We start from the raw sequence: 15,146 nt of genomic DNA on the forward strand, positions 1-15,146 counted from the left end.
GTAGGAATATTATAATGCTGTTTTTGTTGCTGAATAAACCTTCTGTCATGCTTTATTAATGCCACGGAAGCCCTGACCCTGTAATCAGGCTGTTTAATGCCCTCTCCTGCACAAACAGCTCTCACTCTCTCCCTCCCTCTTGGCAGTGGTTCTTCCCGGCAGCAGTCAGCATCTCTCCAGCAGCGGACTCAAGGACTTGTGCGACCACCTCGACGCGCAACAGAAGGCTCTCTCTCACAATACCGGACCATTCAGCGCGCAGGACAACTTTCCCTCACATTATTACGCATGGCTCTGGTTTTGCGCAAAAAATCGACTGTAACACCTTCTTAGAAGAAGCTGATGGGATTCTAATAAAAATAAAACACTAAAGAAACGGTTTAAGGATTTCTCAAGACATTATTCTCCAATAATGATCTCCACACGCAGAACAGGATTTCCTCTTCGTGCCGTGTAATTATACAGCTGTCCGTGTAGGTCCGACCCGTTATCCGAAATTCTCATTTTACATAGAGATGGATCTGTGGGGAGTTTATCTGTTTCATCTCATAACTTTGGGTAAGTAAAGACTTGTATTTAATTTTTTTTTTTAGCAAATGTCAGGATTGTGTGTCTTCAGCAGGGAAGAAAATAATCCAATCCGCTCCATTAAGAGCTCGATTAATCTGAGCAAATTAATCAAATAGAAGAAGTTTGTTGTCGTTTCTGTCTTTAATCTTTTGAATGCCAAGCTGCTAAAAAAATAATTTTGTATAATTCAATTACTTATTTATAATTAAAGAACATGATTTCACTGTTATGCGAAAAAAAGAGCGTTACGCATACGCGCACGTGCTTAACTGCATAGGAAGGCTCCTTTATTCCAAGGGGTCAGTGTGGATATCATTTTTGGTTTCCTAGTAATGCATATTTGTACTCACTGCAGAAGCCCACTGATTAATACTGTTCGCGTCATACAATATTTATCATCTAATATTCAATAGGTTTTCACCCTAACACCAAACACTGTCATATTCACCTATTAGATGCATTCTAAGTGTTATGGCACACTTGCTTTATTGTTTAATCTACTAAACAGTCTAAAAGGTGACCATCCTCAGCAGTAAATCAGTCATGGCAATGTCACTGAACTACCTACTCTCCATGAAATTGAGCAAAGCTGGAACAATCTACAGTCTTGTGAGGGGAGAGCTGCGGATTGTTGCCTCACAGTGCCTCTTTGTCACCAATACACAAATGTGTCAATCTCAATCCTGCCTCCACAGAGTTAACTGCTAATATAATTATGCCCATAGATGATCATTCTCCTTTTAATTGGCCCCAGCTTTCCTGCTTAACAAAGGCAACTGATGTGCATTATATCTTACCCCTTTATTCATTATTAATTAATTAGAGGGATGAATGGAGATGCCAGTAAGAAATGCTGAATGGAAACAAATGGTCTTTGCTTTTTGAATCTGCTTTTCTCTCTGTAATGACGTTTGACGGTCATAAATGTATTTGGCTGGTAATAGATGGGGACAGTCATAAACCTGGAAACAACTCAAGAGTTCTGTACTTGTTTTTGCAAACCTGCATATTTAAATGTAAGAAAAAGTGTTGCTCTACTCAGGATAGATGATGATAATAAACCGGATGCTGATTATAGCCAGTTTAGCCATCTGCTCAAATTAATTAGCCAACACCAAACTGCAAAAGGTCAGAAACTGTTTGGATGACTCAACTCATTTGTGTGGCATTCTGGGAAGTTTCTGTGACTTTCAAGGCTTAATATGGACAAAAAACCAGACTCACACATTAACCAGGTCGCTAAACTGCTCCAGATACCTGCAAGCCAACACAGAGGGAAGGCACCACAATGTTCCAGGAAGAGCTGTGACGTGAACCTCTTTTAACGTTGCACTGTTGGTCAGGCAAAAATGGACATTTGAAGAGGTCAACTTAGGCTCTGGGAAATTGTGATTTGTACACACTAAACATCACTAAACGATTTATTAATTAATTTGTTGTAAAAAAAAAGAAGAAAAAAAAGGCAGATTCATTCATAATGAAAATAGTCTTTAGTTGCAGCTCTTGAATACTTATTCAGACAAAACAACTAATCATCATGTGCCATCAGTGTGAAGCAACCAATATTTCTACACCAATCTGGCTCACTGCGTATGTGATTCATGTTGGTCGGAGCTGAGGACATGAACCTTGAGCAGTGATGATGTTCTGGTCCTGAAGAAGACATCCATCTAGCAGAAGGTCAGTTTTTGCATTCAGAGGAGTTCAAACTGAATCACTGTTGCCTCCACTGTTATGAAAAATAAAAATGAATCCCAGGAAAGTAGCCGACTGTCCAAGCTTTGATCTTATCTGCATGATGAATGTGCACCGGGGCTCACTTTGACAGATCCACACAGAGGCTCGAAATGATATAGAATTAAACACAATCGTCCAAGTAATTTTTTTTTAGGTTAGATGAGCATTTTCCTGCAGTATTAACTAGGGGGGCAAAAGGGGCCGCACAGTTTTAGATGAAGTCCCAGTTGCAGCACAAGGTAATTGCATTTAATATGAATGGGTTAAACTGAAAAGCAGTTATCTCTAGAGGCACTCAAACCGGCATTGGTTGCAGTGGAAACCCAACAGCAGCGGACCATGATATGCAAATTGTTCATAACTCTTGTAATATTTGAAATATTTGTGATTGAGGCCTGTCACAGCTCTTTACTTTATTTTCAGATCTTTTGTACTTTAACCTCCTTTCCTCAATCAGAGCTGCTTCTTAACTGCATCAGTGACCAGCTTCAGAATACCATCACGCTAGATCTTTTTGATTTAATGGTTTTGACATTGTGGGATAGGACCTGCGTCTTTAATGGAGACAGATAAGTACTGTCAAGGATGCTATTACCTAGCATATTGGCTGGCCTCTTGTAAGGGATTTGTCATGAATCTCATTTGAAGCAGGCGGACAAACACCCCATCACATGCTCATGCTGTCTTCATGCGGGACAGATAGGTCAGTCATTCCAGTCCCAGTAAAACATTGGCATTATTGGCGAGAGGACATAGTGTAACCTTGACTATGGGATTTTCACCAACACGTTAATCCCACTTTAACCCCATGTATGACACGAGAAGCATGCACCTTCATACTCAGTGTTGGTCAGGGTTAAATGTATTTAGAAATGACTGGTTTAGTTCCTTACACATCACAACTAAACCAGACGATTATACAGCACTTGTGTGCCTAAAAGGGGATGTTGTTTCATTAAACTGGTCACACTGGAGACTCAATACACTTGTTATTGTGCGAAAAGTGGTGTCAATTCATGGCATTTTTTACATGTACATTGTCAGCTTGTGACACATATATGCAATAACTGACTTTTTACAGTCATTTTAAAGTATTTCTGTGATTCAGAAGAGCAAGACATGTCTGAGAGGGCAAGAAAACATGGTTTCATAAGTTCCAAGAGAGGAACTGATATCTTTATTTCTTAGAAACTTTATCGTGGAACATACATACAACATAACAACATTTGGTACAGATTTTGGGGGAAATGTAGCCTAGTTCCAGATCTCATCGCTACCCACATCATTGATGTGTTCTGGGATGAAGTGAGACAAAATGGCAACTAGGTCTGGCTATCAGGCTACGGAAATGCACTTCTCAAATGGTAATCTCTGCACATTCTCCAATTTATTTCTAGCATGGCCTGGAGAGTGTTTTACTGTTCAGCTTTACAAAACGTAGTCAAAAAAATATGCTTTCTAACTACTTTCAGCTGCCAGTTTATGTCAATGTGGATGAACTAAATATTATAAACGCCTCTCAGTATAATGTAGTGCAACTCAACAACACCACACTGCATCCTCTAAAGTGATCATAAAGTTGAATCAACACTTCTATAAAATAGTTTCCATAAAAGCCGAACATTACAGCCTTCATGAAAGCAGAATTTATTGCAGGGCTGTTTTTTTTATCCAGATGTATCTAAAACAAAAGGACCCATAAAATAAATGATAGTTACAGACTGACATTTAACCCAATTTGCGAGCTAGTCATGGAGCCAGGTGCAATAACTGTTATAGCCAGACCAATACTAGATGTTTAATGTCAATACAGATATTTAAACAGTCTTTTTTTTTTTTAATGAACACATAACAAAAACACACATTTTTGATAAGGATTCCTTCAATTTCATTATTACACAGTACGGTTTGTACCAAGGGGGGGGCACTTGAACAATGAACTTGTCAGTGCCCACTGGTGGACAAACGCCTGTAATGCACACTGTTTCTAAATTACCTCAAACATATCTTTGACATTTCTTGACTCATCTGAGACGACATAAATGCATATACTCTGAGATATCTGCAAAAGCTAATATCAGCCAATATATCCAGCTGATATGGACTATAACTGGGTTAATCTTGAGTTTGTGCTTTGATATAAAAAAGGGGTTTAAAATGTAAATCTTTAGCTTAAGCACTATTATATAATGTAGTAAAACGGGTGAGGAAACAAAGGAGATATGGTATGGATTTTGACATAAATAATAGCTCCAGTAATGACTTAATGCATCCGTACTAATGTACCTTTACTGAACCCTTAACAGAACTGGGTATTATTCATCCAGAGTCAGCTCTACTGGAAATAAAACTCTATGAAAGGATATGAGTTTTCCATCTAAACCCTATCAATATATCTGCGTAACGTTCACTTTCTGGCAGAGCTGGGTTGAAAGCTTTCGAGACAGAATGGCTGTTACACTTTTCCTGTGGGCAGCGTTCTCCAGCCATTGTCAGAGCCTTAGGAAATGCCTTTGTGTTTAATTAGTGAGGTTTTAAAGTCTGCTTTTGAGCTGGTACATTGCCATTCATCTGATGTCAGTCAGGTCTGATTGCTCCGGCCTTTAATGGTGACAGTATTCAATTTCTCACGTAATCATCTGCCTGTAATATTAAACTTCAAACAGTAGATACTGTAAAGTTTGTGGAAAAAGCTGCACTTAGTTGAAATGACTGAGGCAAGCAGTGACAGTGTCTCGGCGTGCTGGGCGAGGGGTGAAGCCAAAGACGTACCATTGATTAGACGTGATGAATGTGAGTGAAAAATAAATGAGTCTGAGTTTAAAGCCCTAATCCATTACTGTAGTCGAGTGCCTCCAGTTATATCACTGTTAACTCATTAGTCAATGGCTTTACATTTAGAGATTTATGTAATTGAAGACTCTTTGTTAGGACAAAATAACCAACAACGTGCAATAGGGAGACACAGTCTACAACTCCTGTCGATCTTACATTTATATTTCATGTCTTAAGAGGCTTACTGGCTTAGTTTGCCAATAAAAATAGGACAGAGCCTAATTTGGAGTTAGATGGAGCTGTCAAAACGTTATTGTCTGTCCATTCATATTAATAACTTTCCATTCCTCATGTTCAGCTGTCTTCATGTTGGCAAATATTTAGAAAAATATGACAAAATCTGTCCGTTTGAATTCCATGCTTTAATTATGAGAACGTAATTGAGTTTATTGTAATGAAATTTGATTAAGTACTTAAAGCTGCTGCAATTGCAAACCAAATTACTGTCTATGTGAAAGGTCATGACAAACCCACAGACAATCACCCAACTCTGCAGTTTCCCTCCGTTTGCAGGGTATTCTGGGATATTTGAGCCCATCGATTAGATTTTTCCGGCTTTACTGTTCTAGTCAGATATTTCCATCTCGTTTTTTATTCCCATAATCCCATGGAAACCCTTCAGAAATCATGTATGTATCACATACTGTCCTCAACTATCAAGATCCCAAATATAATTGAAAAAAGCACAACAATATTACCATTAAAAGAGTATTGCATCGATTTAGCATTGCACTATAACTATATAAAAGTGTGGGACTTACAAATCAAAGTTAGAGATATTGTCGTTTATTCCATGAAGTCTTCTTTGTAAAAACTTGCCAACAATTCAACTTGACCACCAACTAACTTCTTTCCAAACTCCAAGCACATATGCCAAAGTATTCCCCAATACTTGGAAACAGACCTGGTGTGTAAGATAGACGCTTTGTGTTGGTACTAGTAGATAGTAGATTAGTACTAGTGCACCCATGTTATTACTATGTGTATAATGAGAATGAAAGCCACTGTGGATGCATTAAATTGCATATTGGGAATTCCAAAAACACGCTTTAATAAAAACCTCTGTGTTATGTAGAAGCAACAGCGTGGCCCATAGCTCCAGATCTCCCTTTCATTTGCCTGTGTGTGTGTTTCAACATAAGTAAACACTCAGACTCAGTGGCTGGTTTAAAGTTTCAGGGCATTACAACAGCAAACACTGACAAAGGTCTTGGCAAGAAAAGCCCACTGTGGTTAAAGCTGGAGGAACAATCGAGCTCATGGGAAGATGCTTTGTTTTCGGAAGAGAAACTTGCCACTTTGTGGTTGTAAATGACCCTTCCAAAAGTACATTTTATTTATCTTTTATTCAAATGTTTTCTGTGAACTGCTGAGAAAAGTCCCTTAGTCAACTAGATGCATTATTGGATGAAATGTTGTGGGTTTAGTGAAATAAAACACTGCGAACGGCTACAGAAAGATGATGCTCCAGTTCCTTGGAGATGCTTCAGGATTAAGTCAATTAAACTTCTGGGATGGACGTGCTATATTCTCCATTACATGTAGTATCTGCTTTCACCAGACCCCCTCCCCTCTTTCCTTTGGCTGTCACAACAATTGTCAATTGTCGTGTTTCTGGTCAGATTCTGGGATCTCAGGTCTGATTCTCTGCTAAATATAAGACGATGCCCTTTATTATACTGGTAGGTGATCTTCAAAAGTGAGACGGAGAAACTACAAACTGACGGTATAGCTGCCACTCAGCTAAAATCACCAGTGGTCATTATCTTAACTCAAGTGACAGTGATCTATTCGCCGGATGGCTCTCCTTTAATCTGCATAACACACTGGTTTTTAAAACTGCCGTTGATCATCAAGTTTAGAGCTAGAGGTGAAAAGGACAAAGCACTTGCATAAGTAGGGCTCCCGATCCGACTACGAGCTGCGTCTCCCTCTCCATTAGACCAGTTAGGAAATGTAGAAAACGGCTCTGAGGTCACAGACATACAGTGACCTCAAAGTGCCAAACAAAGGCTCATTAACTCAGAGTCTGTCGGTGGTTATCCAGAGGGCAAGACTGTTCCAGAGAAGTGGCCACAGCCCCATTGTGACACTATTTCAAACGGAGGGTTTAAGATCCACTTCCGGCCTTCTTGCTGTATTTCTGGGACACTGCTAAACCTATTCGAGGTGAGTGAAGTTTCATGAAGATGGATGGAAGCAAATTTTGGAAGAGTACATGCGACAAAGGTCCAAGGGCAAATTTTCTGGTCTCCCTCCTCTAGTTAGCTGAGTGTGAAATTAGAATTTCCTTGCACAATAAGCCCTACACTACAGCCATCGAGTGGGCATACGTTATTTGCCATTTTTCCGAGGAACCGGTGTGCAATCAGTAATATTCTGAAAACAACAATGCCATTTCTAAACCTTGGTGAGATTGAGAGATGTGGACTTCTGTTTTCTATTTGACTTGCTGGCAGAAAACAATCACTGATGAACCAGTCATTTGTCCAATGTTATGTTCCCTTCTAATAGGAATGACAGCTGCTGAAATTCATTCCTTTTCTGCTTTCCAATTTCCCTGCGGTGTAGAGCTACAGTATCATACAGTGGGCAGCTTTGTGGGCAGCCTCATGCAGCAGTATATCTTACAGTAGTGGCATTAACTGCTTAAATACAATTATAAAAAAAGTTATTGTATTTTCTTTCCATCGTCTCTCACTATACTTATTCTTGCCATAAACTTTGACGCATTATGTTTGAGCCAAAAACTGAGAGGAAAAGTCTTCGGAAAGTTTATAAAACGACCAAAAAGCCAGAAAAGGAACTTAGACAACGATGACGCACCCTTGCATCATCGTGGTCCAAACACAGGTTTCATGACAGGCAGGATGAATGAGCTCACTAACTGAGCTTTTTGATATCTGTAGCTGTGCATGCGTACTATACTGCTTTATTATTGCTATTATTCGATTAAAATAAGTGCAGCCTCGAACTTTATAGTATTTAATTACCGTTTCAATGTTTGTTTACTTGTGCAGGCAAGTGAATTACACTGCAGTTGAGCCAGCAAATGGAATAGTTTCTTATCAGCGTTCACAGACTAGACCATATACCAGCAGAGCTATAGCACCAAGCAGTTTATCACGGAAATTAATTTGGCATCTTTATGCCTAGGAGGGGCCCTTCAGTTAATCAAATCAGTGAAATCAGTTTTTGGCCTCATCGTAGTTACAATAAAAAGGATTGACTGGAAAGAGCTTGTTTGCGCAATATACATTGAATTATTGTCTACACTGAGAAATATAAGTAAAACCTTGCAGCAGTACATGGACTCTCTCAGGCCATGTGTCGTCACTATTAGGTCTTAACCATGTCGCTGATACAATGTCCCCCCGTAGTACCGTCATGGCTACCGTACAGCCTGCCAGGAAGACTGACATCGGCTCACATCTCAGTGGAAATGATGTTGAGGCTGCTTGAGGTGATATACATTTGCAACATTTTATTATTCAGGAAAAATATCAGCCCACAAGCATTTGTGGTAGTGACCGCACCATAAAAACAAAGATTCAAGAATCTTTTATTCATACACTTCCTAAAAGAGCAACATGTTTTTTCAGTGCTTCATCAACTGCGGCTAGAAACACAAACACTTGTGGTTGTTCTTTTTCACACTACATGCAGGCCCATTTGCCATATATTTTATTGTTCATTAATATATTAATTGTTCCAAATATGTGGCGCACTGGCTTATAGATAAGCAGGAACAAGAAGGTCCTGGGTTCAAATCCTCTTCTCGTAATTTGTATGTTTCCTCTCACAAAACATGCAGGACAAGTGTACCCCCCCCCCCACCCGGGTATCAATGTAATTATGCATGCTGGTACTTACACAGATGTGAGTGCGTAGAAGACAGATGGATATATGACTGTCTGAGTGGATTGCTATTGGTTTGGGCTTTTGTGCTAAATAAAAATGAAAATGAAAGGTGCAGATGTAGATTGACATGAAAGAAGGGCAATCCATGGTCTTAATTTCTCTATAGCTCAAAAGCAAACTAACACCTCCGATCTGAAGTGTTGACTCTAACAGTCTGAAAGTGTTAAACATGTCCATCCATGTTAGACACATGTGGCATTACCCCACATGTGGCCTTTAAGGTTTATGTAGCAGATATAAACTCATGGATGTGCAGAAGCTGGCTTTCAATGGAAGTTCTTGGTGAACGCACCTTTTTTATATTTCAAACTAGAAAATAATAAAATTACTTTTTGATCGACTCACTGGAATGTCTTTTATTGCAAACAGCTTATTCATCTGATCAGTGAAAAGGACTACAGAACATTTAAGAATGTGTTTGCTTTTCATCTGGACGTTCAATACATATTGGTGTTCAGTACATTTCGTTTACACCAAGCACTCTCCAGAGGTGATCAGTCAACTTGCTGTGTATAACCTTGTAATGTGGAGATGTTAGAGGTTGGACTGAGAGCTGCTTATTTCCTCCAGTGTAAGGAAAGGAAACACGCCATTACCAAGGCAGCAGACAGGAACTGGCTGGAGGGCACCTGTCTGTGTGAGCTGCATTGGATTTACAACATCTGCTCCATGCAGCAGAGGATGCACCGTCCATTCACCTCCATTTAATTGATTATTATAGACACAGGGAATGACGCAAACAATACATTGCAAAAGGAGTGCACGGAAGATTCTCATCTCACTTGACACAGAATCTCAAGAAGAAAAGTTGTTGAATCTTTGCTCAGTTGTCAGGATTGTTTCCTCAACGTTTGTGAGAAGGAAGCTTTTCATCTGAACGTGAATTATTCATTACTATGAGGCAGGCTTTACTACATGTTCATATGTTGTTGGAAACCTAAATGAGCATGTACTACACTCAGCTTTCTTTGACACAGAAGTACTTCACATGTCTCATTAATGGCCAGTGCGTGACGAGATGCTGGCCTCGTTTGTAGAAGCCTTTGACTCTGTCACCACCCGGTAGATTCAAATCCCTTCCCCTCTCCATGCCTTGTTAGATCCTAATTAATTGGATCAAGAAAAAGCCACTAAGCGTTTGACAGCCTTCTGTGAGTGATAACTGTGAAACCAGAGCCACATTCCCATGGATATGTCTCTGGAGAAGAATCACTCCTTATTAAGCTCATTGACTCTCTGCCACACACATCCAGGGGGAGTTAATACTGCTCATTTGATAAAGCGCAGGAAGACCCTGCTTTGAAAGCTGCAGAGGGTTAGGGTTAGTCATGGTAAATATATCTTCATAATGGTTAGCATAATGGAAAACGTATCAACAGCATTTGTTCAAACTCTGTTTTGATACTTTATATGGTCAGCTTTCGTTCTGTAAATACCCACTCAATGTGTTAATGTTCAGTACACTTATTATAGTAGTTTTTATTGTTAGTGGCAGTAAAGTCAACCATTGTTCAGCTGGATTCAAACACACGCATAAGTGATTCACATGAAACGATGCTCAACCAACTATTGAGCGACTTCTGTATCAAAACAATGCACATTTGTTCGGCTGCCCTGTAAACGGATACACAAGTCGATCTTCTGTTGAATTTCTTTCAAAGTAGCTTGAAAATAATAATAAATACTTCTCTGACACAAATACTTGTTTTTAATTAGGGCTGAACAAAACTTATAACTAATTGCAATTATTCTTATTGTCATTGGAAAAGCATATAAAAAATGATTATGCTGTGATTTCTGCAGGATCTGTTCCAAACAAAGATGTATGTAGAATATAATGCATTACAATATTTCATTTAAATGGTATTTTGACAAACATTTTGCCTTAAACTAATGTTGCACATATTGCACATATTGTTTTTGGCAGCATTGCTATTGCTTTGGGGATGTTGATCCATTGCCCCACACTTCTCATGGTCTGCATTATAATGAGCCTCAGCTTGATATCTCTTACAGCTCTGGCTTCCAACCTGCGGGTCTCGAGGCCTTCTTGATTTTTAATGGGTGTAAGGCAACTTTTATTTAAAATATACAGTTGGTCTATATCTCAGGAATTCATTAAGTTCTGTGAAGAGAACCAGATGAAATAGTTCATTTTAAAGTTTGGATTATTATTAAAGATATAAACTTTGTTTTAAATCTCACAGGATAAGAGTAGGGTAAAGATCTGAACACACGCTGCAGTCACAGAGCGTTCCCTCTATGCAGCCTCGTTCTGCTTTAGAGAAGTACGCAGTTAAAATAACCAAAGAGCTTTTTAAACAATGGCCAAGTGTTAGGGAGAAGAAGAAGAAGCCTATTAAGTATGTATGGTTATAATAAAATTTGAAAAAAACATAGTAGAGACAGAGGATTGTATTAAGTACCTAAATATAAAAGAAAAATAATCCAATTCACTCATTTTACACAAACCTGCAGTTATCCTGTTCACTAATTGTACAGTTTATCAGCTGTTCTGTATTGCTATTGCTATGGAATATAATATGCAATATCCATGTCACTCAGTCAGGGTCGTCAGTTTACTCCGTGATAGAAAAGGGGTCCCTTAAGGAAAAGCATCACATGTTCGGCCTACGAGGAAGAGGAAGAGAGCCTTTGAGCCAGGTTGAGGACAGGTGGGAGGAGGCAGAGGAGGGCATCTGTACAGCAATTTTGCAGAACAAGCTGCTGCCTGAGATTACCTGTACTTTAAATGCCCTTCGAACCTGGGAGGAACATCTGTTTGGGGTTTACGGGAAACAACACATGGTGATGTTGCGCAAAACATCATGTAAACATGTAAAAACTGACGTTGCTCTCTTTAAGTCGTTAAAAGGCCACAAGACTATTCAAGCCGGCTCTTACAAAACAAAGGTTGTTTAATGATTAATGTCCTGCTCAAAATATCCATAAAATGCTGTTGGAAAGGTTGTGCAGAGGGGCAAGACAGAAGATTACACACTGAACTTCTTGGACTAATTGTAATCAGAAGCGTATCCACAGTGTACGTCTATTCATCGAAGCAATTTGGACATATTATATATATATGGTATTCCATGTGTTGAAATTATAACAAAGGAACTTTTCTGGAAACGACACCACTAACGAGAGCTCCACATTTTCAAGTGTGAATATTGTAAAAAAAAAAATTACTATTCTCAGGTCATCTTATAGGCTTTACTTTAGACATTTAGTCTAGCCAGCCTTGAGTCTGGCCTATCAGTGGGGAAGCCGTTTTATTTTTATAAAGCAGGTTAATCACATTAATGTGCCAATATACATTCATTTAAAAACAGATTAGCACACCAGGAATCCTTGAACAGGCAGCTGGGGGGGTGACATACGTTGCATTCAGTATGAGATAGCCTTGACAGTCTTGGTATTCAGGGACAAAGGAAAGTAAGGAAAGCAATCTATGTGATTATCATACAAATGGCAATGCAGCACACAATACAATCGAACCATGTAACCTACTGCTCTTGGATCCGTCCAGAGGCTTTACTCAGGTACTCTGAGCTTTACATGGGTCCAAAGGCTTTTCTCAGGTACAATAGCAACTGAAATACAACAACTAAGATGTCAAATCCCAAATACTCTTCTCCATTCCATTGTCTCTTACATTACTTAAGGATTAATATAGGAGACGCATATGATGTGGGTCTACTCCATGTGTGTTGATCCACTCACATAAAACAGCTGCTACAAGCTCGTCTCTGGTTGTCACCATCAGCAGTGATTAAAGTCTGCAGTGTAGTTCCAGACACTTTACTGTAATACTGGAATACATTGAACAATTGGCAAAGTTAAGTTTGTTTCACCTCTTTCTTTCCATATGCATGCTCCCTCTCCCCTCTCTCGCCCACACTGGTGTGTTTTCTCTCTTGTTTCTTCTTTTTCATCAATTTTCTTCCCTAATAGTAAAAGCAGTTCACCAAAGCAGCATCCGACTTAAATCTTAGTCAACTGGTTCTAGAAGCATTTTTCCCGACTACCATAATTGATAAAGAGGAGTCTCCTGCACAATTAGGGTTGGACACCGAAACTCGGTTCCAAGTAAGAACCGAATCCAAAATGCCAGGTATCGGGTACCCCAAAAAAATCAGACGAATGTCCAACAAATGCATAACGTATACAACAATATGGCGTATACAAAATATCGGCAACACGCTGGTGTACGTTGATATAAGGTAAGGTATAAGTAGTATTCGTTAAGAGCTCACTGTGTTACGCTGGGGTGCGTTGTTGAACGCTGATGTTTTGAGCATGTTCAAAATTACCGGACTGTACCCGACGTGTGCTTCATAAGATATGCAGACGTTACGTGACGTTAGACATACGTGAATACGTAGGTGAATACTTACCTACGTAAATACCTACGTGACTACGTTAGAGGTACGTTAGATAAAGGTAACGTCAGCTGACGGTGAACCCTACAGCCAACGTATTGGTAACGAGTGGATAATCTATTCCTACCCTATGTTAAGATGATGCCTGACGACGGAGTAACTTATTAAACGTGTTTCTACAGTACAGCTAGCGTTCAACATGTTAGCCGTTCTCCAGCATCAGCATGACGTGAACCAGATGGCACTTTTCCAGCTCCATTGTCCAGACGCTCTGATACGTTTTAAGTAAGTGATACTCTATCAATGTTTGACATACGTATAATAAGTCGTTATGTATTTGTTATGTATACGTCAGCTACAACACCGCTGTGGAAAAGTTAGGACGTATTTGGACTAAATTTTGAGCTAATTTTCATATACGCCGGCATGTTTCTGCCATACGGAGCTGTGTGACAGGGCCGTATGAATGGGGTGTTCGGCGTATCGTCTGCGTCCTTCAAACGATCACAACTTACCCTTCATTTATATCAACCTATTGCCGATATTTCTGCCATACGGATATGTGTGACAGGGCCTCTAGGTAAACATCATGGGGTATATAGTGAAATCTAAATGCTTCTGTTATAATTGAAAAAAAAAACACGGCACCATAGTCCGAATTAATAAAAATGTACCCACGATCCAAAACATAATTTTCTGTCAGTTCTTTTTAGATGGGCACATAACAGAAACTTAAGGTCTGATTCAATGTTTCTTATTGAAATGCACATTGGGAGTTTCACATTACATTTGTATGTATGCATGTGAGATATTTGTTAACCAGGAGAGTTTCACATCCATCCAAGACACCAGCTCATCTAAAACTGTCTATGGAGAAAATTAATGGCAATTTTACTTCTGAAAAAAGGTGCGCCCAAAATAACTCCTCGAACTAACTCTCTTAAGTAACATATAATGAAAAACTCACTTTTTCAGTGCTTGTGGGTGTTTGGAGTCCCTACCCGCCTACAATCTGTGAAATAAGACAACCCAGTCAGTTTTATGTGGGCTGATGAGCTCAGAAAACATGGGATTCAACAAGGCTCTCCTTCCTGTGTCACATGCAGGCTCATTAGAATATAGTGCCCCCCTTTCATCTGAGTATCTCCACCCACGGCTCGAGAACCACCATTGCAATTTGTTTTACAATCAAAGCAGACTTGGCTTTTTCGAGAGAGAGGCTTTAAGAGACAGACACTTAAACGAAGTGCTTCAGACAGTATGAGAAAAATATATGGTTGTTTTTTTTTACATTAAAACATTAAAACATGCTCTAGTAGAAATCCTAAAGAAAGTATAAAACAGAAAATAAGCATGAAATGTCCACTTTCAAATATAATGCCGATGCCTGTGTGGGTCAGAGTAGGCTATAAGACAGATGTTTAATGTGTTATGTTGAAACATCTTTTTGTTTAAACGTTGGAGGCGGTGTTAGACAGGTCTGTATGTATTTTAGAGCAGTTCTGGCAAACTACACATGCATACAAGCTGTACAGTGAAATGTGGATAACAGTCCACCATTATGATGGCAAAAACTGGGCCTCGGATGAAAGGGACGGGAATGCTGCTGGGATTACAGCACCTGTCATGTACTTGTTATATTTTTGGATTTGTGCAGAGCTTGTCATATTAGTCATTCTAGAAATAAACAGCTTGTTA

General features: G+C 39.3%; 1 protein-coding gene across 1 annotated transcript in view; it reads left to right on the top strand.

Annotated features, from left to right (window-relative positions):
- Positions 1 to 270: 270 nt before the first annotated feature.
- The window catches only part of gfra4b (GDNF family receptor alpha 4b), a 43,333-nt gene continuing 28,457 nt past the window's right edge, over positions 271 to 15,146 (top strand). The window contains exon 1 of the mRNA XM_029442418.1: positions 271 to 558. Coding sequence (XP_029298278.1) covers positions 516 to 558 — 43 coding nt within the window. The 5' untranslated portion in view covers positions 271 to 515. The remainder of the gene's footprint in view (positions 559 to 15,146) is intronic.

The sequence above is a fragment of the Cottoperca gobio genome, chromosome 10 (assembly GCF_900634415.1).
Source record: "Cottoperca gobio chromosome 10, fCotGob3.1, whole genome shotgun sequence".
Taxonomy (NCBI): domain Eukaryota; kingdom Metazoa; phylum Chordata; class Actinopteri; order Perciformes; family Bovichtidae; genus Cottoperca; species Cottoperca gobio.